Source organism: Talpa occidentalis, unplaced genomic scaffold, assembly GCF_014898055.3.
Source record: "Talpa occidentalis isolate TD23 unplaced genomic scaffold, MPIMG_talOcc4v2.1 talOcc4.7, whole genome shotgun sequence".
In the NCBI taxonomy this organism is placed as follows: Eukaryota; Metazoa; Chordata; class Mammalia; order Eulipotyphla; family Talpidae; genus Talpa; species Talpa occidentalis.
The window spans coordinates 61,232,423-61,254,130 of NW_023605083.1; the positions used below are offsets into that span (position 1 = coordinate 61,232,423).

Below are 21,708 nucleotides of genomic sequence, written 5' to 3' on the forward strand. Positions count from 1 at the left end.
TTCAATTACTTATGTATAATCAAGGACCTGGGGTCCATGATGGTCTTCAGGGGTGGTGCGAGGATCCTGTGAAAGTGCTGGAATAAATGTAGTGATGCGTGGGTTTTTCTAGAGAAGATACCCATTGCTTTTCCAGGTCTTTCAAACTCTGCATGCCTTTCCAGGGTTTTCAAATCCGCTTTAGTTTCCAATTCCCTAGTAACTTGGCATATTTTCATGAGGTTATCCCCCATCCATTTAAATTACCTCAGGAGATTTTCTTATTCTCTGTGTTTTCTTACAAGATTAAGCCCTAGAGGGAGACCTGCTCACATCCTCAGCACAAATTGCCTACATCCCAGGTTTTGCAGAGATCTTCTGCTTCATTCAGTAATGTGAATCACCGAGTGGCCAAGAAATACTCTGATTTTCTCCTTTGTGCACATCTAGGCAAGAAATTTCCCTGACCACTCTGTTCTACAGTGAAATAAGACCTGGCTTATTTCAAACGAGAATTTAGAGATTGAGCTGCATTTCCTTTTCATTTTTAAAAGAAAGACAGCACTTTTATTTTCTCTTCTCATCAAAGTGATTTTCATAAAACAACTTTTTTCTGTTATTAACTCCCACCCCCCAAATCAGTGCTATACCTGGTACCTGGCCAGTAACAGATTTGCCCAGACCTCTGTCTGCCTAACATGTGCTTTTCTGTTTACTTTTGACTACTTAAGAATAAAAACGGTGATCTTGGCAGCTTCTCAAAAAATTAAACGTAGACTTTCCATGTGATCCCTCTATTCCAACTTCATTTATACACCAAAGAAAATTGAAAAAATATGTTCACACAGAAACTTATACACAAATATTTATATTATTCATAATAGCCAAAAAGTGGAAGCAACCCAAATGTCTATCAGTTGGTAAATGAATGAACCAAACATGGACAATACAAACAATGGAATATTATTCAGCCATGAACAGGAATGAGATTCTGATACATGTTACAACATGGATGAATCTTGAAAACATTGCATTAAGTGAAAGAAGCTGGTCACAAAAGGACCACATGTTGTATGATTCCATTTATATGAAATGTCCAGAATAGACAAATCCATAGACAGAAATTCAGAGACAGAAAGTAGATTAGTGGTTACTGAGGGAACCACTAATAGGGGGAAGGAAGATTGGTAGTGGCTTTAGATATGGAGTTTCTTTTTGGAATGGATGAAATGTCCTGGAATTAGGTTTGGTAATATTACCCAACACTGGAATATACTGAAAACCACTGAATGATACACTTTAAAATGGCGAAAATGGTGAATTTTATTTAACTTTAAAAAAAAAAAATGTGATTTTTGAGCCGGTGAAGAAAAGATAAAGATGATATGAGAATATCCCTGTGCTATTTGGGGAACATAAAATTTGGGGTACATTCAGATTGGCTCTTCTGAATGTTGTAGGGCCTAGTTTTAAACTCTTCAAACAAAAGGCTCCCCTTTCAGTCTCCAGTCTGCAAACCCCCTGTGGTCAGGATTTCCAGGCCCCTTGCAGGGACCTCCATGCTCACCAGGACTCTGACCCACAGTTGGCAATCCTTGTTGTGGCTTATGTTACAAGCTGATCCCCCAGCCCACAATAATGTGTGTGTTGTGTGACCTTATGGGGCTTTTGTTTTGGTTTTAAGTATATAAAAAAAGGTGAAGTAATTGTACCAAATAATTTTTGTCCTTGTGAACGCACCCCACACAATGTCATTTTTTCAGGTCACCATGCCAAGCATCCATCAGACATTTAAGCAGGCAAATAACCAGGACAACTGCCAAAACCATGGAATCCTCTTGATTTTACTGGTTAGAGTAGAGCTGCCAAAGGTACTGGGTTTTCACATACAGTAACAGCCAGACTGTAATCAGACTTCCAGTGACATCAACCTTCTAAAATATCTGTGAACCCAGAGGGAAGTGGGGAAGAAGCAGGGGGCTCAGCGCCCCCTGAAAACAGCGGCCAAAAGCCCATGCACCCTCCTAAGAAGCAAAGTCAACCTGACACGTATGGAACACTGTGTTTCCTGGCTTCCCCAAGAAAAACTTCAGTTTTGCCCACCAGAGAGCAGGAAGTGGGAGCAGAAGAGTCAGGAAGCAGGTTGGAGGAGGAGGCGAGTGGAGGGTTGACAAAAGGCGACAGCCCTGACACAGATATCACCTCCAAATTGTACAGGAACACACTTTGTATCATGTGCACGAGATTAAGAACAGCTAGAGTTGACTTACAAGTACAGGCAGGGGTCATGGAGCATGGGGGTAAAAGGTCCCAAATGCCACGACTGCCCTAAGATGGCTTCACCAACGGCAGACGGCAGTAAAAGCCATCAGTGAGAAGAGCATACTGGTCCGTGAGAGGCAAAGCCAAGCCCCACATATTTTGAAAGCTCCTGATGACATCACTGCACCACACCAAGGTACAAAAGGGACTGATGTTCATAATGATGACCGTGACTCATTAAGAAAAGGTTAAATACTCTCCAGAATACTCTGTTTACTAAGGCAGGGAAGTGTGTAATACATTTTAGAAAGATTTCCCTCAAAAAATATTAAAATTTTAAAGATTCAGCACTTAAAGGGTTAATCCTCTGTTATCTGAATATTTGCTTACCTGCCTCATTTCACAACAATGCTAGTAAATGAGGCATTACTTTTTTTAATAATCATTAGTATCAAATTATTGGCACCATTCAGTTTTAAGGATAGGGACAGGAGAGCAAACTATACAATACAACATAAAAATACAGTTCTGATACAAATATACGTGATCAATTCCACTTAACAAGTGGTCATAAGAAATGGATGGACATTGTACACACAAAGGAATACAGCTAGTAAATCATCACAATGGAAAAGTGCTCAGCCTTGCTAGTAACTGATGAAGTAAAACAACCTTTCAAGAACAACTATACACATCTATCAAACTAGCGAAAATAAATAAAATGGCAAAACCCAACACTGGCAGAGCTGTTGGTAAATAGAAATGCTTATACATTGCTGGTGGCATCATAAATTGTGGAGGGGATTCAAGCATTCAGAGGGCATAGGGGGTTGAACTAAATGACCTTTAAGGTCCTTCCAACCCAGAGATTGGATCTTTCTAGAAAGCAATCTGACAATATGAAACAAGAGCTATAAAATAGTTCATGCTCTTTGACCTTGTAATCCTTCATTGGAGATATTCCAAAGGGAAAAGTCCAAATGAAGGATCAATATTTTTTGTTTTTGTTTTTACAAAGACATTCATAGCAGCACTATTTATAAGAGTGAAAACTTGGATATAATGCAAATGTTTTATAATGGGAAGAAGTGAGGTTAATCGAGTTACATGGATACAAAGACATTTAAAGTGGTGAGTGTAGGATCTGTGCTGATCAGAGGGGATATGTGTTAGATGTAGAACAACCAGATGGCCAGAGCTACATAAAAAGGCGGGTGGGGGGTATATTGAGAAAGCTTGGGAAACAATTTAAAGGGACAGTGTATGGTTAGGGGGTTTCTTTATTCCTGCAAAGTTGTTCAAATGCATAATAAAAATCTAAAAACACATTTCTTGAAACAATATAAAAAGAGAGCAAAGTTTCTTCTGGTCAAGGTTCTATCAACAGGACATGAATTGATCAACTTTAGAAATAGTTTTCCTTATGGGACACCCAAACGAATCTTGATATTGAATCCTTTCAACCTTGGAAGGGTGTTTTAGACAATTGAAGCCATACTTTGAGTTCAACGATGAATTTTGTTTATCCCAAATAAAATTGTATCTAACAAATTCACAAGATAAATTATATTTCAAGTGAAGCTGAAGTACTTTCAGTCCTGGTGATTACAACTTTCTTTTTTAGTTCACTACTCATGTTTGAATAAAAATGAATGTTAAGGACATTTTAAGATCTGTGTATTTACCAGTGTAAATGAAAAAAAAAATCAACAGTAAGGAATTATTCTCTCATTAAAAATGACTCTTTAACAAACAAAGCTTGGTGCTAGTTTCCATCATACAAAATCGTGGTTGTGATTGATAGTAAAGGATTCCATGCCATGTTAATCCCTGTGGTTACTGATATATACACACACAGGTACTTCTGAAAAGGAATCCCCATTTCCCCATATTCTTCTCCTAGGCTTATCAAATTCTGTCTCAACTACAATGAGTAGTAGAAAAACTCTAATACTCAGGAGACATAAAGTAACGTTTCCAATACAAGTCAAGCCACAAGTTGGCTTCAACTAACCATGGAGACCGGGCAAACAGAGCACACGCATTGTATGTTGTGCTAGAGTGAGCACACAAAGCCCGAAGAAAGAAAACGGACAGAAGGCACCGTGCCATCCTCCAGGCAACGAGGGAAGAATTTCACAGTTCGGTCATCAACAGTCTTTTCATCATTTTCTCTCTCTCTAGTTCTTGCCGGAGCGTCTCTGCACTGAAAAAGAGGAGGTAACAGAAGGGTGAGATAACTCCCCCCAAGATTATTAGAGGAGATTCAGCTAAAGTTTATCTCCTAGATCTATCCTCTGCCCTCCCTCCCTCTCTCCTTTTCTCTCTCCCTTCTTTTTTTCCCATTGAAGAATTTCAAGAGTTTGAGCAAAAAATGGACTCAAATTGGGCATTACCAAGCCAGAATTGGTTAGGAACATTCTGACCCAGATTCTTTCTTGATCTCAGTTCCTGACTTTCCCTTTCAGGCTCCTAAGGACCCCTGGTGTTTGCTAGCATTATGGCAACTTGAAATTTTCTGACTCCCTATGGCTTTCTTCCATCAGACAGAGTTCCTCAAGGGTCCACTCATCAGCGAACTGACTATACGTGTCATTCATGTCTGAAACCCCAAAGGACAGCACAGGGTCTGGCACACAGCAACCACTCAGCAGAAGTCTTTTGAATGAATGGGAAGATGTCCAGTGGCTAGAGTTCTTTAAAACATATTGCACTTTCACCCAGAGTTCCCCTCCACGCTTCAATACACAAAACTGAGTGAAGTAAAATTGGCTGCTTTGAGAGGTTACCTCTGACTTTTGGTCCTCAGCTTCAGTTGCCTACCAATAGAACCTGTCTCTACTGTATAAACACGCACACACACACACAGAGGAAGTACACATCTTCTAAGATATAACCGAGTATTATTAAGCCAATTATTTTTAAATAATTGCATTCGAGGTAGAAATAAAAATTTTCTGCTATGGCCAACAAGGTCCTACACAATCTGGCCCCTACACGCTCCACCTCAGAAGCCTTGGCACTGGCTGTGCCAAGCTTGCCCCCTTATCACCTCAGGTCTCTGCTTAAATGCTCTCAAGAAGAGACCATTCCAGCATGACCTACTACACTTCACCTTGGTGTTCTTCTCCCTGCCAGGACCTGCTGATCACTCACCTGGCTGCCAGAGAAACAGGCTTCCGGGTGGTGTAGATGGTCTGCACTGTGGAGCTGGTCTCTGTCAAAGGCCTCAGGGTCGCTGTTGGAATGAGCGGGGAAGACTGGCCAGGACAGCACTGTGATTTACTGTCTCTAAAATCTGCCTGGAGAGGAAACAGAAAAGAGGAAATCAATCTCAATTTGGACTCCATTTTCACACAGTCAGCTGCTCCCTATGCTTTAACAAATAGTTTCTATTTTTTAATAGTAGCTAAAATCAATTCCCATTTATTAAATGATATCACATTGTGTTAGATACTATGCTGAGCATTTTACATTCATTACCTCCTACCAATCCTCTGAGACAGAGGTTATATTTCATTATATCTTAAACCCCATCAATTGTAAGGTGTGCCATTTTTGCCTGCACCACAGAGAAAGAAAAATGCGAATATTTGTGAATATTCATACTTTGTCACGCTTACTACTGTAATGAACATTCTGATGTCAGAGATGCTAAAAGGTGGGGAAAAAATGCATCTCTCAGAACTGATTTTATGAAAAATCAAAGTGAGGCACAGAGAGGTTAAGTAATCTCCCAAGCCACAGAGTTAGTAAGGGTTAAGAACAAGTATTTGGAACCGGCATTTAGCTGACCCCATAACTGGCATTTTTTTATCACCATAGCCGAGGTTTCCAAAGTATGGTCCCCGGACCAGTAGCATCAGAACTATCTTGAAACTTGGTGAAAATGCAAATTCTCAGCCCCATCTAAGGTCCGAGAATGGGGATGAAGTCCAGCAATCGGTGCTTTAACAAGACCTCTGGATGATTCTGACACATGGTAAAGTTTGACAATTACACTCAGTACATTGCCTGATTTGGACAGGATATATTTGTTGTTTTCTTTATAAAGCATGCTATGCTTATTTTTATAGAAAACATATCGAATATTGGGGCCTCCTTGGTGGCGCGAGGGGTTAAGACACAGCAATACGAAGCTATCCACAGCCACTGCAGCAAGAGTTCGATCCCTGGCCTGGGAGGTGACACACATGGTGCAGCAGACCTCTCCTGACTCGCCTGCTGCTCCCCTCATTAGTATATTTCAGTCAATCTGCCTGTTCTGTTCCCCACTCTGTCTCCGGTGAATCCTCTCACCCCCCCCCCCACACACACCTCTGGCTTGTACCCCAGTTCTTGTATGCATAAATATATAAATCTTTAAAAAAAAAAAAAGAAAACATACAGAAAACTTAGAAGGTGTATAGAAGTAGATAAATGATGAATCCCCATAATCCCTTACTGTTGGTATTCATGTATTTGCTCATAGTATTTTTTCAATGTATACTTTTAGTTTGGTCAATATCCTTTGACTAATACTAGCTATATATTGAAAATGTGATTTGTCATACAAGTTCCCAGCCCTAAACTCTGGGAAACTGATCACATGGTATAATGAAGAGACTTTGATCATCAAATGAGCAAAGTGATGAGTCCTCTCTCCTAGGAAAACATGGAAAACCACTGAAAATACCATGTTGAGTTGTGATTCTAAAGGGTGTGGTTCTAAAGTTGTGGTTCTGCCTTGAACAACAGAGAGAGGTTTATCCTTTGATGGGTCCTGAAGCTACTGGTGAGAAATACAAACCTGTTTGTTTTACACCTGCTTCCAGAGGGAGAACTGACCTGGCCTGGGATGGAGCAATGTCAAAGAAATTGACCCTGAGAACAGGAGTCTCATACACTTGTCTAGCACGTGCTGTCTGCCACAGAGAACTTTCATGGTGTTGGCTGCCAGAGTCACCTGTGTGGCTCACCAAGCACCTGGGCTCACCACTCTCCAGTCACATAGTAGGACTGCATTTTCCACCCCTCTGAAGCTAGGCATGACCATGGATTTGCTCTGGCCAAGGAAACGTGGGCAGAGGTACCATGTTTCATTTCCTTTGAAAGATCTAAGAACCAGCATGTGATTTATCACCTTTTCCTCTTTCCCTCTAACACTGTGACTAGGAACATTCCAAATGGCAGCTGCTCCATTAGACAAGGTCCCGGAAAGAGGCCAGCACACAGCAAAGTCCTCAGACCACCCACGACAAACATGCAGATGGGTAGGAAATTCAACCTGTCATTTTAAAGCATGACTTAGTCCATCCTTCTGGAAACAAGAACTGGGGTAAAAAAAATTATTTTATTGCTTCAGTGACACGGGTGGAGGTTGGGCTTTTGATGCCACTTTTGATAGAAAAAGAGGGAAATTCACACTGATCCTACAAAATCAGTGGTGGGTAAAATTGCCAATTTAGCAGGGAGCTAGGTAGTAGCAACAAACCACACAGCAGTCATGGTATATTTCACTACCATGCACTCGGAGTAACAGTGAAAATTATTAAGATCATTAAATCTCAACTCTGAGTACTCATCTTTCAATTAGGACGCTGTTAGTAACTCCCTAATTATTATCTCCAATCTAGTCCTCTCTCCTGATATTCACCTGATATCCTCTCTCCTGGATATTCACCTGCCTTTTCTTTGTTTCCACCTTTTCTTTGAAATATTTCAAAGGCATGTCTAATGCATCACGGCTAAAGGCAAACTCATTCTCTCTCCCAGTCCATCTTCTTGCAGGTTTCCTCATCTTTGTCCGCATTCCGTGAGTCAGAATTCTGGAGTCATTTTCGATCTTTCTTTCCCTCATCTAACTCAATTTCTTATCAACCTCCTAATTATCTCCCCATCTGTGCACGTCTCTCCACCTCCACCATCGAAAACACTGAGTCAAGCTCTCTGCCCTCTCTTCCTTGAATTATTGTCCTAAATTCCTAGACTATTGTCCAGAATCCACTCTGCCTAGACCAACTCTTCTCCCATTGCAACCTCAGGATTATTCCACTGTCACTACCCTGCTTGGTGTCCTTCAAAGACTTGCCATTACTCTTAGTTACAGATCAGAGTGCTTACTGCAGCCGACAAAGTTCGAGCAAGGTTTTACCCTTTGGAGTTTGTCCTTGCCTTCCTCCCCTACCGCCCCTGATGCCCCACGCCATTCCTCCCTGCATTCTAGCCCCACTGGCCTTCTTTTCAGTCCCTTGAATGTGGGATGGTCCCTCCTGCCCCAGGACTCTGGTTCACGCTGTTCCCTCTTCCTGCTCCAGCTGCCTTCCAGTCACTCTTGCCCAGATTTTAAAACACCCAGCATGGTTCCTGACATTGGCTTCCTGCTCCATCCTGGCCCCCAGCTTTTCAGGAAGGGCTTCCCTGGGTGTCTCACGGCACTGCCAAGGCTGGGCAGGAGGCCAGAGTGCCCGCCATAGCCAGCTGAGGCAAGCGGAGCAGGAGCTTCCAGCTGGGGAACTGTGTCTAGTAAAACTGCAGGGCCAGATGAAGGTTGGGGCAGCAGCCTTGACCAACCTGGCCCAGCGCCCTTGTCTCCGTCCTCCAGCTCTGAAAGGGCAAGTCCTGAGCAGCTCAAGAACCTAGAAGTGGACTGTTCCAGGCACCTGTTTTTACCTCTGCATCAGACACTGCTTCCTCCTTCCCTCCTTCTCCATGTGGCTGAAGGCACATGTGGTGATGGTCACCATCCAGCTCATAAGAATGTACTTTGCGTCACCCCTGGGCCCCCTCACAGCCCACTCATGGATCCTCCGGACTGGTCAGGCGCATTTGGAAGGCGCCTTAGGGATCATTTGGTTGCAGGAACAGCAAACTGATTCCTGGGAGGAAGAGGAACTGACGGAATGGAGGAGGGGACCCTGGACTCCCCACTTCTGCTCCATACAGCAGCCTATTCCAGAGTGAGCTGCTCAGACACTTTCATTTAGAGAGCTGAGTGGATGAAAAGAAGCCTAAAAATCCTCAGACTCTCTTATTTTGCAGATGAAGAAACTACAGGATTTAAATGTTAACAAACCTGTGAACATTTCTGTAGAGTTTAAATAAGTTGCCTAGTGACACAGAGAGGTGGTAACACAAAACTGGTTGTCATGACTACCTGCTCCTGTTAATTACACCACCCTGCCTCTACAGCCTTGAGAAACAACAGTCACAGCTGGCATCTGTGGGATGGTCTGTGGTTGGTCAAGTACTATTAAGTTCTTGAACCCTTGTGATCCTTGCCTCCACCAGATACGAGGATATGCATATGGCTATTTCCACTTTCAACAGGAGGAGACCGGCTGCCCAGCAAGGTACAGTGACTCACCTAAGATCTCACCATAATCAAGACAGAGCCAACCTCGAGAGAACTGAAAACATGGATTCAAATTCATGGATTGTATGTTCACAGCAACGTTATTTGCAATAGCCAGAAGGTGAAAATGACTCAGATACCTTCAATGAAGGATTAGATCAACAAACCGTGGTATTTACATACAAGGGAATATTATCCCAGCAAAAAAGAGTCATGGCATGTGCTACAGCAGGCATGAACCTCAAAAAGAATCTCAAAGACATGTTACGTGAAAAAAAGCCAGACACAAAATGTCACGTATCCCATGAATCCATTTGTACGAAATAGCCACACTAGGCGAATGGAGAGAGACAGGACGCGGACTGGCAGTTGGCAGGGGCTGGAAGGAAGGGGGAATGGGGAGCAACTTTTATCAGGCATGGGTTCTCCCCTGAGGGTGCCAAAAATGTTTGGAACTAGACAGAGATTATAGCTGGAAGGCTGTAAATGTATTAAATGTCACTGAATAGTCCCTTACAATGTTTCATTGTATGTGTGTGAAGCTGACCTCGATGAAATAAAATCACCAAAACATGCAGACCCCCAAACCACAGCTCCTTCCCAACCCCACAGCGATCAAAAGCAGCTGTGGGTGTTTCTGTCTGGCATTCCACAGAAAGGCAGGCCACAGGGGAACAATGTTTGAAAACACAGATCTGTTTTTTAGGTCTACTTACAGTAAACTGTGGCCCTGTAATGAAAGGATCAGGAAACGGGGGCACTGCATCAGCTGGGAATGTTTTTATCTTCAAAAAAGAGAAAGACAAGAGTGTTACTTTCAGATCAGAAAACAAAGTTTTGAAATCTCTGGCAGTGCACTTTTAAAACCAGGCTGAAGGATTCGGGGGAACGTACGTAGAAGCTTCAGTGCTGGTGGAAAGAAACATACAAAGGGTTCTCAGGAGCGCTGCTGCCTGGCTGTACCTGCGCCCGATACTGTCCCGTGGAGCCCGTTGTCAGCAGGGACAACAGGCTGCGTCTCGTGTTTGGGAGGCACCCCATGCCTTACTCCCTCCACGGCGGTCAGCTTGGACTGCCCGGGCACGCTGGGCCCTACATCCTTGATCCACAGAAGGCCATGATTGGGGTGTATAACAAGGCAGGCCAGGGCTGCCTGCTGATGGTTGCTCCCCAGGTGTGGGGCATGGGGTACACACTGCTGAGGGGCCACATTCTGAGATGTTGTCTATCACAGTGGCCAGAGCACCCAGCAGCTGGACTCATCAGGCCAGAAGCATTCGCTGCCCATACACTTCAATTAGTGGACTCTGGGTAAACTCTGGGCAGCAGAGGGGAAACCCGGGTAGGCATGTGAGAATCCTGCCACTGTGGCCTTTGGTGATTGAAGTGCCAGGGCTGGGGGTGGCTGCGGCACAGGGCGGTGTGATGGGGGTGGATACAGTGTGATTGGGTAGTGGTGTATGGCCAAAGAGTTCTTTCTCTTTGTCATTTTGTCTTTGGTCTCTTGGAGGCCTTAGAGAATGGGAGGGGAGGTGCTTATTTCTCTAGCCAGCCTAAAGGACTACCAGCAGGCCCAGGGGCTGAGGACTCTGTCTGCAACCCTTGGGGCACAGGAATTATCTGCACCCCTGCCTGTGAACGTACTGTGCTGTCTGCCACGAGAGGGCTGCAGCCAAGGCACTGAGGCTACCAGGGCCCACCCACAGCAGCCTTTGTGTCTCCTGGGATCTTGCCTAGAGCCCAGGGACCCCACGCCTACAGGGGCTCCTGAGGTTTCCCTCTATTGCTCAGAGTTAACCAGGAGTCCACGAGCTAAAGTGAATAGACAGGGAATGCTTTCTGGGCTAGTGAGTCCAGGCCCCCAGGACTCTCGTTGCTGTAATCACAGTGGCCAGAATGTGAACCAGGGATAGGCCCTCGATATCCTCGAGTCTAATGGAGGCTAAGGTAGGGAAGAGCAAGAACACATCAAGCCAGACTCTATAATCTGCTAAGGTTTTCTGAGCGGGTGGTGCAGATCTGGACCAATCTGAGAATGGCAATGACCTTGCCCGTGTGCTCTGAGATGTCCAGGCCAAGCCTACTCCCCTCCCCCAAACTCTTATTGGTCTCTAAACATCTCAAAATGCAAAAATGAGACCCAAATTGCCTTCAGACTGAGGTACAGGGAGAGGACTCAGGGTGAGCCAAGCGGTACCTTCTCCTCCATGGCCTAATGGGTCAACATGGTGTTCTGAGACCCACAGCAACATAGGAAGAAACGTACAGAAGAAACTCTCAGACCATCATGAAGTAGAAGGAAAAAAGAGGGTTATTATGGCTATTAAAGAAGCATACAGTTGGCAACTTCAGAGAATTATTTAGACCCACTCTCTATAATGAAATATATTCCGAACAGTTACACTGTTTGCTCAGCTGTGACAAAATGTATTATATCTCCTGAGGACACCGTAAGGTGGCATAAGGGAACAAAAGCCAATGTCACAATATTGAACCCAGCCTAAGGAAATGAAATACCTGACACCCAAGCTAATGTGTTCTCACAAATAGTGAGTGATGAGCTGGAGACAAAATGCACATCCGGCAGTAAAGAATCTGCTAGGTGAACGGTGGACCTTTAATTTGGTGCAATATACACAGTCATGTAGAATGTTATAACAAGATAGCAACACAACCTTTAGTGAAAAGAGAAAAACAGGAAATGATATGGACACCGACTTAATTGTGTAAAATAATGGGCGACTGTGAATAAATATAAGAAGGAACCATGCAAAAATGCAAAAAAAAAAAAAAAAAGTGCCAAGTTGGGAAAATGGGTGACTCCTTTTAAGTCGTAAAGCTCATACTGTTATCTTGATAAACAGCAGGAAAAGCCAAGTTTTAAAGTTTTTTATTTCAATGGAATTGCAACTAAGATTCTTCTCTCTGCAAAAGCATCTAGTTCATCCAAGCTCTAGGAAAACAAACCCTCCCTGAACGTGAGACCTAGAGACAAGACCTAGACATCCAGGGGGCCCGGGGGGGACCACACTTGTGTGTCCCAGTGTGACCGGAGCTGGCTGGTCTCCAAATTCTGCATCATCCTGGAGTGAGAGCACCTGTGAGCACGGCTCCTGCGGAGGTCTGGGGCTTTCACCCCCGTGGGGCCGTTGCTTGGTGGCTGCTGCCCGCCTCACCTCTCCTGGCCAGGCCCCTCTCCCTGCCAGGGTACCTACCAGCCTTGTTTTGATTGGAGGGTGCATGCAAACTCCAGTGGTCTCTTCCTTCATGGGGAGAGAGAGTGGAGGAGAACAGCGAGAGTGGGCACAGTAGGGGGCGCTGGCGGGCTCTGCCTGCTCACGAGGAGAGGAGAGAAGGGGAGGAGGATGGTGAGAGGGGGAGGAGGAAGAAGAGATAAGGGAGGGGAAGGAGAGAAAGATAGCACAGTGCAAGACGGATCTGTCATCAACTCCAGACTGCTCACCCGCAGCCTACTTCCAGCCTCCGGAACTGCGTGAGCCCCTCCCGCCTCCCTCCTCTCAGCCTCTCTCCAGCCCTCGTCTGTCTTCTCCACTATCTGAGCACAACGACCCATCAAAACCCCATTCTCGGGGCTGGCACGTAGGGGCATCTGCTGTGCCAACTGCACGGGACTGGCAGTGGTTTCCTGGCATGCTGTTGAGGATTCAAAAGCGTTGGCCAAGCCAGAAGAGAATCACGATGAGTTAGTGATGGTCATGGAAGCAATGTGGGGAGTGGCCACACTCTTGAGTGCCCTCCATGCCTAGGGCCCTCCTGTACTCTGCCAAAGGAAGGGCCCACATCATGGTGTACAGGTGAGTCACATCCCACAGAATGTTCAGGGAAAATGATGTGTCAGCAAGAAGGAGCAGACTTTAGGATTTGATCTGCCATGGTGCTTTGTTATTAGTGGTCAGAAAACATGCTGCCCTGCCCTGCCCATGAATCTTGGGGTCACCTACTGGCGTGGGGTCCTTGCTGCTTAGCTGGAAGATACCAAATGCTGGAAGAAAATGTCAGGGAACATGGGTTACCAGGTCCCCCTCCCCAACCCTAAACAGTGCCAAGCTCCTGGCCGAGGTCCAATGGCCTGTGCCAGTGGGGATGAGGATGGCACAGAGAGAAAGCTCTGATGTTAGGTGGGGCCACTGACAGGGTTAGTTGGAGTTTCAGGGGGACCATTTGCTCTAGAGAATAGATACACACATCTTTTAGTTCAAGGCTTTCCTTCAATAGCCGGTATCATCCTGCCATAACCACGAAAGCACAGCCTCTGGGCAAGTTTCATTGAAAAATGATTAAGAAAATTGCAGGCCTCTTTTCCATCTCCAAATTGATCTAACTTCAGCCTCTTTACCATTGTGCAGTCCTGGGTAATTTCCAAGGGGTTTTTATAACCGTATGGTCTTCACAATAGCCGTGTTCGACTATTTAAATTTGGAAGGAGCACAAAGTGCATTTGCAAAATCTAAATTCACAATTCTAGATCCTCTTGTTGGCTGTTTCTAAATCCATTCTTCAGAAACAAGTGAGTCCATTTAGTTACCTGAAGTTAAGTTTTACCAACCTTCTTAAAAATCCCTCCTCTGCTCTCCTTGGTCTCCAGCATAAATCCCACGCTCTATAATTACGGCATCCAAGGTCTGCGTGAAGCTGGCTCCTGCCTGTCACCAGGCTCAGTTCTCACAACTGCCCCAGTGCATGAATCCTCCAGGTTCCTGCATCAGAGACCGCTAGCCCACAGATAACAGCAGGCTTGTGTGCTTGTTGATGAAAATGAAACCCGGCACAAACATGACCAAGACATGTGGGTACACATGTACATGTGTGCCAAATGTGGCCAAAGTATGCGCAAGTCACCTGTGTCTTAGTTGAAGATGATAATGAATGATGTAAGACTTTTCCCATCATTAAACTCTTATGGTAAAGAAATGATCCATCCCACAAGCATTTCTGACTGTTCTAAATGTGCATCTGAGGAGATTATTTATTTATTTATTTATTTGTTTGTTTGTTTGTTTGTTTGTTCTGTTTATACATGCACTGGGTACAGTCAGAAGCGCGGGAGGGTGAGAGAATTCACCAGAGCCAGAGCGGGGAGCAGAGCAGGCAGAAGGACCGAAGTACACTGCTGAGGGGAGCAGCGGGCGGCAGGAGAGGTCTGCGCGCCACGTGGGACCCTCCTCTGGTGGCCGGGGAGCAGCCGGGGATCGAACCGGCGCTGCAGAGGCTGTGGGCAGCTTCGCAACCCAGCGCTCAACCGCTGCGCCACCGGGGAGGCCCAGGGGAGATTTTTTTTTTTAAAAAAAAAGAACGTTTTTCACTCTCAAAACTTAATAATTGAACAGGAATTAACACACTAGGATACTATTTTGAAATTGCATTTTATTTCTTTCTTCCGCGATTTCCTTTCCTCCTTGGGTTTTTTCCACATGTAGGCAACTTAGGTTCTACTTTTGTGTTTTGAACTATGAGTCCTTGGAACACAAAAAGACTTTGGCATAAATAAATGATGATGAAATGTGTAAGATATTTTCATCACACAGATAAGAGGAGGGAGTACCAGCTTGAGGATGGGGGAGAAAAGTCAGATGGAGTGGGAGGAGGAGGGGTAGAGACTAGGGAACAAGGTGCAAAGGGTCCTGGTGTCCCTTTCCATGGACTGAGGCTGGAGACTAGGGATTAAAGAGCAGAGAGGACCTGTGCCCCGCTCCTCAGGTGGACCTGGGGAGGTGTTAGTTCCCAGGGCAGAGGGCTCTGTGGTGTGTCCAGCAGATGGGGACTCACATCCCTGCAGGACAGTGATATCTTCCCACCCACAGGGCATGGGAGAAACGGAGACTGCCCCAGACATACCAGCAAGAAGATGACATCACAAACTAGGCCCACTTCCCTCCATCTCCCAGGGCCCAGAGAACGTGGATCAAACCCCAGGAAGGTGGAAAAGGCATCCTGATTTGATCTGTGATCAAGCATTAGCCCTCCTGATAACACAACGTTCAAAATAAGAACCAATTGGGAAAACCAATTCTTCTGACACCCAGCCCAAGCCATGTTCTGTGCCCTGCACCACCTGCCTTTGGCCAGACCATTCTCCTCCCTGACACACGGACTCCTGACCAGCACTGCTGTGTGGCTAGGTGAGTGGTTCATGAAGAATGGGGGCCAGAGAAGGACAAGCCCCAAAAAGGAAAGGCTGAGGGTCAGGGAAGACATAGGCATTGATGGTCTGTGTGCTCGAGGAGGGCAGCTGCATGACTGACCTGGAGTGGGGTGCAGACTGTGTTTCCAGATAGGGTCAGCTTCCAACTTTCCTCTCCTGATCAATGTCAACTCCTCACCCACTGCACATGCTCACTCATACCCAAGACAGACTACCAAGTGCAGCGTGAGTGCTGCCTTCCCTCACTTGTCTTCTTCCCTTGCCACCCTCATGACCCAGGTCTCCATCTCAAGCAGCAATGCGGAGCTGGTGATGGTCTCTGATGCAGATTCTGGGAATGGCTAACACCAAGCTGCAGGATTGTAGGACTCAATGCCACATCGAGCTACATAATTAATGAGCTGAGGATTAGAGAAGACAAGACTTGGAAAAGCAGAGGAAAAATGCTACAAGAATGAAGCTGGAAAGAATGTCTTTGCAGAGAGTTTGAGGATGGGAGTATCTGGAGTACTGCAAGGTGCAGAGAATTAAGGAGCAAAGGAAGAGTCAAGAAGGGTTGGCAGAGGTGTTAATTATTTTTCATGATTTTTGAGAAAGGCCAGTTAAAGATTGAGTATTTTTATTATTCTCGACTGTTTGGACTATGCTTCTTTGTAAACCACTCCACACAGAGACTAGATCATAAGATTAAGAGTCCTAAGGGGTAAGCCAGCTCTGACAGTGTGGGGTGGAATGCAGCTGAAGGAAGGCGAGGCAGCCTGGCCCACTCTTATCTCTCCAGCTCCCTGACCTCCCAGTTCTGACAAGGGCATCCATGATGCAGTCCAGTGAGACTGGACCCTCAGTCCAGTCTCTCCTTAGCTCCGAGACACAGATGCCACATCTCTCAACCACCCCAACAGTAAGCAGAGCTCAGCTGCTTGCATTTCTATGCCACTGGGAGGAGCAGATGGTGAAGACTAGCAAAAGGACAAGCAGGCTAGGTGAGTCCTTCCTCTTCTCCAGGACCCACAAGTCAGCACACTGAAGTAAAGTAAGGTCAAAGCCAACAGTGCTGAGGAAAGCCCAAAAGGAGCAGGCTCTGGCCTGAACTCCAGGATGCCTGCATGCCTTCTGGATGCACTGACTCCTCAGACTCACCCAGCGAGACAAAGGGTGCTTCATCCTGAGAACACCTATTCACTGCAGACTGCACAAATGACATCAGCAGCTGTGTCTTGGGGAAGTACAAGGACCACAGTTGCCCTGTGCCTGGATGGTGCAGCATCCTGGGCCCAGTTTCAGAGCTAAGTGAGAGCGACCCAGAGAGGTAAACAGGGTGTCTGGGGGAGAGGGAATGAGCTCTGTGTGGCTGAGGGAGTGCAAGGAGAGGCTGGAGAGTCACTTGGCAGGCACTTGCACTCAGGTCAGGGGACCTCTCTGTCCCTGCCAGATGCTGCTTCCTTTCTAATTGCAGTCTGTTATGTTCAAATAAAGAAAATATGGGGTAATTAAATCCACAAGCTGGGCTCACAACACAAGTGAATCCCACCACTCTTGTCCATGCTACAAAGTACTTTTTTGATAAGGATCCTGGTTTTTAGAGGTCCTTTGGGCCCTCTAAGAAATAGCACCTTGCTCATGCTGTACCCTCTACAGAATGTTTTGTTCCAGTTCCTCCACCTGGAAAACTCCTACTTATACTTTAAAACCCTGTGTCATGAAGCCCAGTGCCCCCAGACAGGTTTGGTGCTGCAGCAGCAGTTTATACAGACTCTAGTGTGGCTTTTACTGCAGGATATTTTAGCAGCCTGGAAGTTGCTCAAGAAGTTAACTCAGAGAGATCATTTTCCCCACTGGCTTCTAATCCTGCCAGGCACGTTTTCTTTAACCTGAGTCTAGGAACTTAGGCTCTCAGATTGTAGCCTAGGGCTTCCCAGGTCCCTCTGGGGGATACTGCCCTCCAGCTGGACTAGATGTCCTCTGGTCGCTGCCCAGGATTCCATTTCCCACAGTGTGACCTTCCTAGGATGTAAGGCCTCAGCCGGGAAACTGAGGTAGCACTAGGCCCAGGTTACCTTCCTCTTTCTGGCCCTTCCTCTATTGACCTTATTGAACTTTACCAGTTGGAGAAGGGCTTCAAACAGTCCTTTCCAGGCATTGCTCTTCTCCAGAGTGGTAAGATTCCTAAAGAGGAGGCCATTCAGTGCAATCTAGTGTAAAGCGTCATGGAGGAGCCTGGACACCTGGTTGTGCTCTGGTTCAGCCCTAGTGGTCACCCCACTCTGGGACGTGGTTTTCCTATGTGTGTGAAGATGCAAGTTGATGGGGAAGGCCCTCTGTTTCTGGGATACCCTATTTGAAGGGCAAGGGAGAAGAGGCCTTGCATCTGTGAACAATCTTGGCTCCATCTACTTGAACACAGAAAGGGAGTAGCCGTGAAGTCTCCCCGAGAAAGGTGTCATTCACCATCTGTTCTCGCTGCTTATCTAAAGGGGCTGACTCGCACTCGTGGCTGGGGTCAGCTCGCCACAGAAGTGAAACCGTATAAACCACAGTTGAGTTCCTGGTGCCTGCAGAGGCAGGAATGGCATCATGCCCAAAGCCAGTACATTTGGCCTCATTTGTTCCTTCTTGAAAGGGAACAAATTTCTGGAAAGTCTTCCAGAAACTCTTGCTATCCTCCCCAATTCCTCCAGAAAGTTGGTCCTGAATGGCTCCCACGTCTGGCTTCTCCCTAAGCATCCTCTCACAGCCCTGCTGCCAACCCCAGCCCTTCATCAACCTGGTCCCCTCCAGCCTCAAGTGGTCTGTCTCTTCGTGGAGCCATGCACATGGCCGGGTACATGGTAAACTCTAAGTGCTTTTTGACTTGGCTCAGATTTGACGCACACTTCAAAGGTGTGGGCCCTGATTTATGCCCAAGTGCTCTAGGCATTAGGTTGAGCTGAGCCAAAGGTACATTCAAATCTGCCTGTGTCATCTCATAATATTAGTAAAACCTCACATCTTTATATTCTTAAATGACAAGGCTTTTAAGGAGGAGAGCAGAGAGTGGAGTGGTCTGGGCTGTGTGACTCCTGGTTTAGTGCTCTCTCCTCTAAAAGGGTTTCTCACCTGTAGGAGTCCCACGAGGGTCACCATCCCTAAGGGGAGACCTGTATGCAGAGGATGGAGGATGGTGGAAGGCATGTGGGGCCTGGAAAGCTGTGGTGAGGCCTCAGGTCCATGCTTCAGACTAGAGCACATTGTTGGAAGCAATAGCAAGAGCTGCCCGTTGGGAGGGCATGCGGGGTGCGGGACAGGTTGCCAAGAAGCCAAACTTCAAGCACCTACAATGCTCCAGCAGCAGCAGAAGGCAAGGCAAGACCCCGAAGCCACCCTCCAGGATGCAGGGAGGCAGCTGGAGGGAGCCGGTGCCTGACCCCTGAGCCCCCAGGCTGGGAATGGGACAAGAGGAAGTGCCTTCCCAAGAGCACCGGCCACCTCTGTCCATTGTCCCACTGCCAAGGCATTTCTATGTCTGAGGTTGTTCTGCTTTTAGCAAAATGGGAAGTTTACCAGAGGAGTGGCTTCTGTGAAATCCATCAGGAGATCGCCTGGCTCCAAGGTAAAGGCACCTCCTCGGTCAGAGGGGCTCTGTGAAGGCAGATAAAAATATCCCAGGTTAGAGGCAGGTCCGATGAGACCGAACCCTACATGTTTACTGAAACCTTAATTGGATAGAAGGAGGGTGTAGGGTGGGGAACTGTGGTGTTTAAAGCTGCAAACAACTTTTACTAAGTGCTCCAAGTATCTCCTTGACAGCACCTTGGGAGGGAAAACATTAAAGAATATATCAAGGGAGAGCAAGACTCCATCCTGGACCCAGGAGCTAAATTCATCTGCACAACAATGAGGAAGATCTTTAGGGCGGGAGGGTGCCAGCTCTGAAAACAATCATTTTTTGGGAAAACAAGCCTTCCTCTTGCCCTGGGGGGTCACAGCAGGAGCCTTGAGGTCTGTTCTTCAGGGAGAGAAAACAAGCCCCATCAACTTGGTGCCAGCAGGAGGCGGCCAGGAGAGGGAGCCCTGAGGTCTGCGGCAGAATGCCACCCACACCTCACCAAACTCCCTTCTGTTTGCCTGTGTTCCAGTCTGGCTTACCCTGGTGTGGGATATGTGCTGCGAGCCTGTGTCCACACTTGGGACAAACAGTACGAGGGACTGCACCTTGGAGGGAGCTTGATTTGAGATGGCAAGAGCAGATCAGAGAAGAACAGGGAGCCTCTGTCTTGGTCAGTCACTGGCTAAGGGTCCAGCCAGGCTCCAGCTGAGGAACTGAGGTACTCATTCCAGGGGTCACCTGGGGAGGGAGCCAGGGGAAGACTGGCCTGGGGCATGAGAATTGTTCAGGGATTGGAGACCCCAGAGGCTGCAGAGGCCTCGGGCACCCAGTTCGCACAGCACCTCCCCTGGACCCCATGCTAGCCCATGAACCAAGCAGGTGGCAGATCTTATTGCCATTTTAGATGAAGGCTTGTAGAAACCAGGACTGCGGAGTGACTACAAGGGGAGTGAAAAGAGCAGCTGGCAACAGGTCCTGGGGACAGCACACACCACTCCTCTGTGGGGCCTGTAGTGGAGCCAGCTCTGACCCGGCCTCTCCTGGAGAGCAATGGTTCTGCTGTGTGTGGACAGTTGCTGAGGAGTGACCACAGCTGGGGGGGGAGGGGTGTCAAAACCAAGAAAAATGTCTTGGTTTAGGCTGTTGTCACAGCTCATCCCATCTCTGGCAATTTCTTGAAATTTCAAACCAACATATAAAATATTTCTGATTTTTAAACTTCATACAGATTATTCAATATAAGGAGTGGAATGGGGACACATTTCTGTTTTTACTTCTATTTTCCATTATGAGGGGAAAGACCTCGCTCTTGCTTTCTGTCTTGACAGTGGTGTAACATCTTCATAGGAATATTCTAAAATTAAATTGCCCTAGAAAAATCTCTTAATTTCCCTTAAGGCAGAGTATACATGGTTTTATATCCTACTCTTTGTTTCTCACAAAAGGTTAGCTTATCTTTCAGGGACAGATTATATCAAAAAGCATGCTTTGGAGGTTGTTACTGTTGTTTTAGGAGTCGATGATGATGATGATGATGCAAAATGTAAATGCGCATGAAGGTCAAGCACTAGTTCCCAGTGAGCCCCAGCGAGTGCAGTTCCCTCTTGGGGCTTTGGCCCATACCTTGACCCCTGGGGACAGCTGAACCTGGCCTTCAGAATTCTGAGGCGAGCTGATTTTGTGGACCTTGGGAGATGCCAGCGTTGCTGAGACCTGTGTGGTGGTGGCTGTGGTGGTGGAGGTGGCAGCGGTGGGTGTTCCTACTGCCTCAGCCAGGTCCGGAGGGAGGTCGTCTTCATCACTGCGGTTACTAAAAGCACATGAAGCTCTGCTCATTACAATAATAAACAGGTTGTGGGAAGTGGAGGAAGGGCAGGGAGGGGGGAACACCATGTGGAGGTTGGGAGCCTCCCAACAGATGTCCACCAGATGTCCAGCTCATAGGATCTGATAACCTGACATTTCTGCCAAAGCAAATTTGGGTTGGGCTTTCTGTCACTTGCCAAGAGATTAAATTTTTTTTTATTATGGAAAGGTATACATAATATTTATCAATTTATCCATTTATAAGTATGCAATTTAGTGGGATGAAATTCATGCATAATATTGTGTAACCATCACTGATATTTATACACACAACTTTCTATCATCCCCAAAAGGCACTCTATACCCACTGATCAACAGCTCCCTAGCCCCCCCTCCCTATAGTCCCTGGTAATATCTGTTCTGCATTCTATCTGGATGAATTTGACTCTTCTAAGTACCTCATATAAGTGGAATCATACAACATACATCTTTCTGTGTCTGGTTTATTTCACTTACCATAATATTGTCAAGGTCAATCCATGTTGTACTTAAGTCAACAATTCATTCCTTTTTATGGTT

General features: G+C 46.3%; 1 protein-coding gene across 3 annotated transcripts in view; it reads right to left on the reverse strand.

Moving 5' to 3' along the window:
- Positions 1-868: 868 nt before the first annotated feature.
- The window catches only part of EPB41L4B (erythrocyte membrane protein band 4.1 like 4B), a 128,877-nt gene continuing 108,037 nt past the window's right edge, over positions 869-21,708 (reverse strand). The window contains exons 21-25 of one of the 3 annotated variants that reach the window (XM_037494298.2): positions 20,947-21,133; positions 19,278-19,355; positions 10,291-10,359; positions 5,398-5,543; positions 869-4,447 (exon numbers count right to left, since the gene is read on the reverse strand). In XM_037494298.2, the coding sequence (XP_037350195.1) occupies positions 4,378-4,447; positions 5,398-5,543; positions 10,291-10,359; positions 19,278-19,355; positions 20,947-21,133 (550 nt within the window). In that variant the 3' untranslated portion in view covers positions 869-4,377. The remainder of the gene's footprint in view (positions 4,448-5,397; positions 5,544-10,290; positions 10,360-19,277; positions 19,356-20,946; positions 21,134-21,708) is intronic. The other 2 variants (XM_037494299.2, XM_037494301.2) reach the window with 2 other exon arrangements.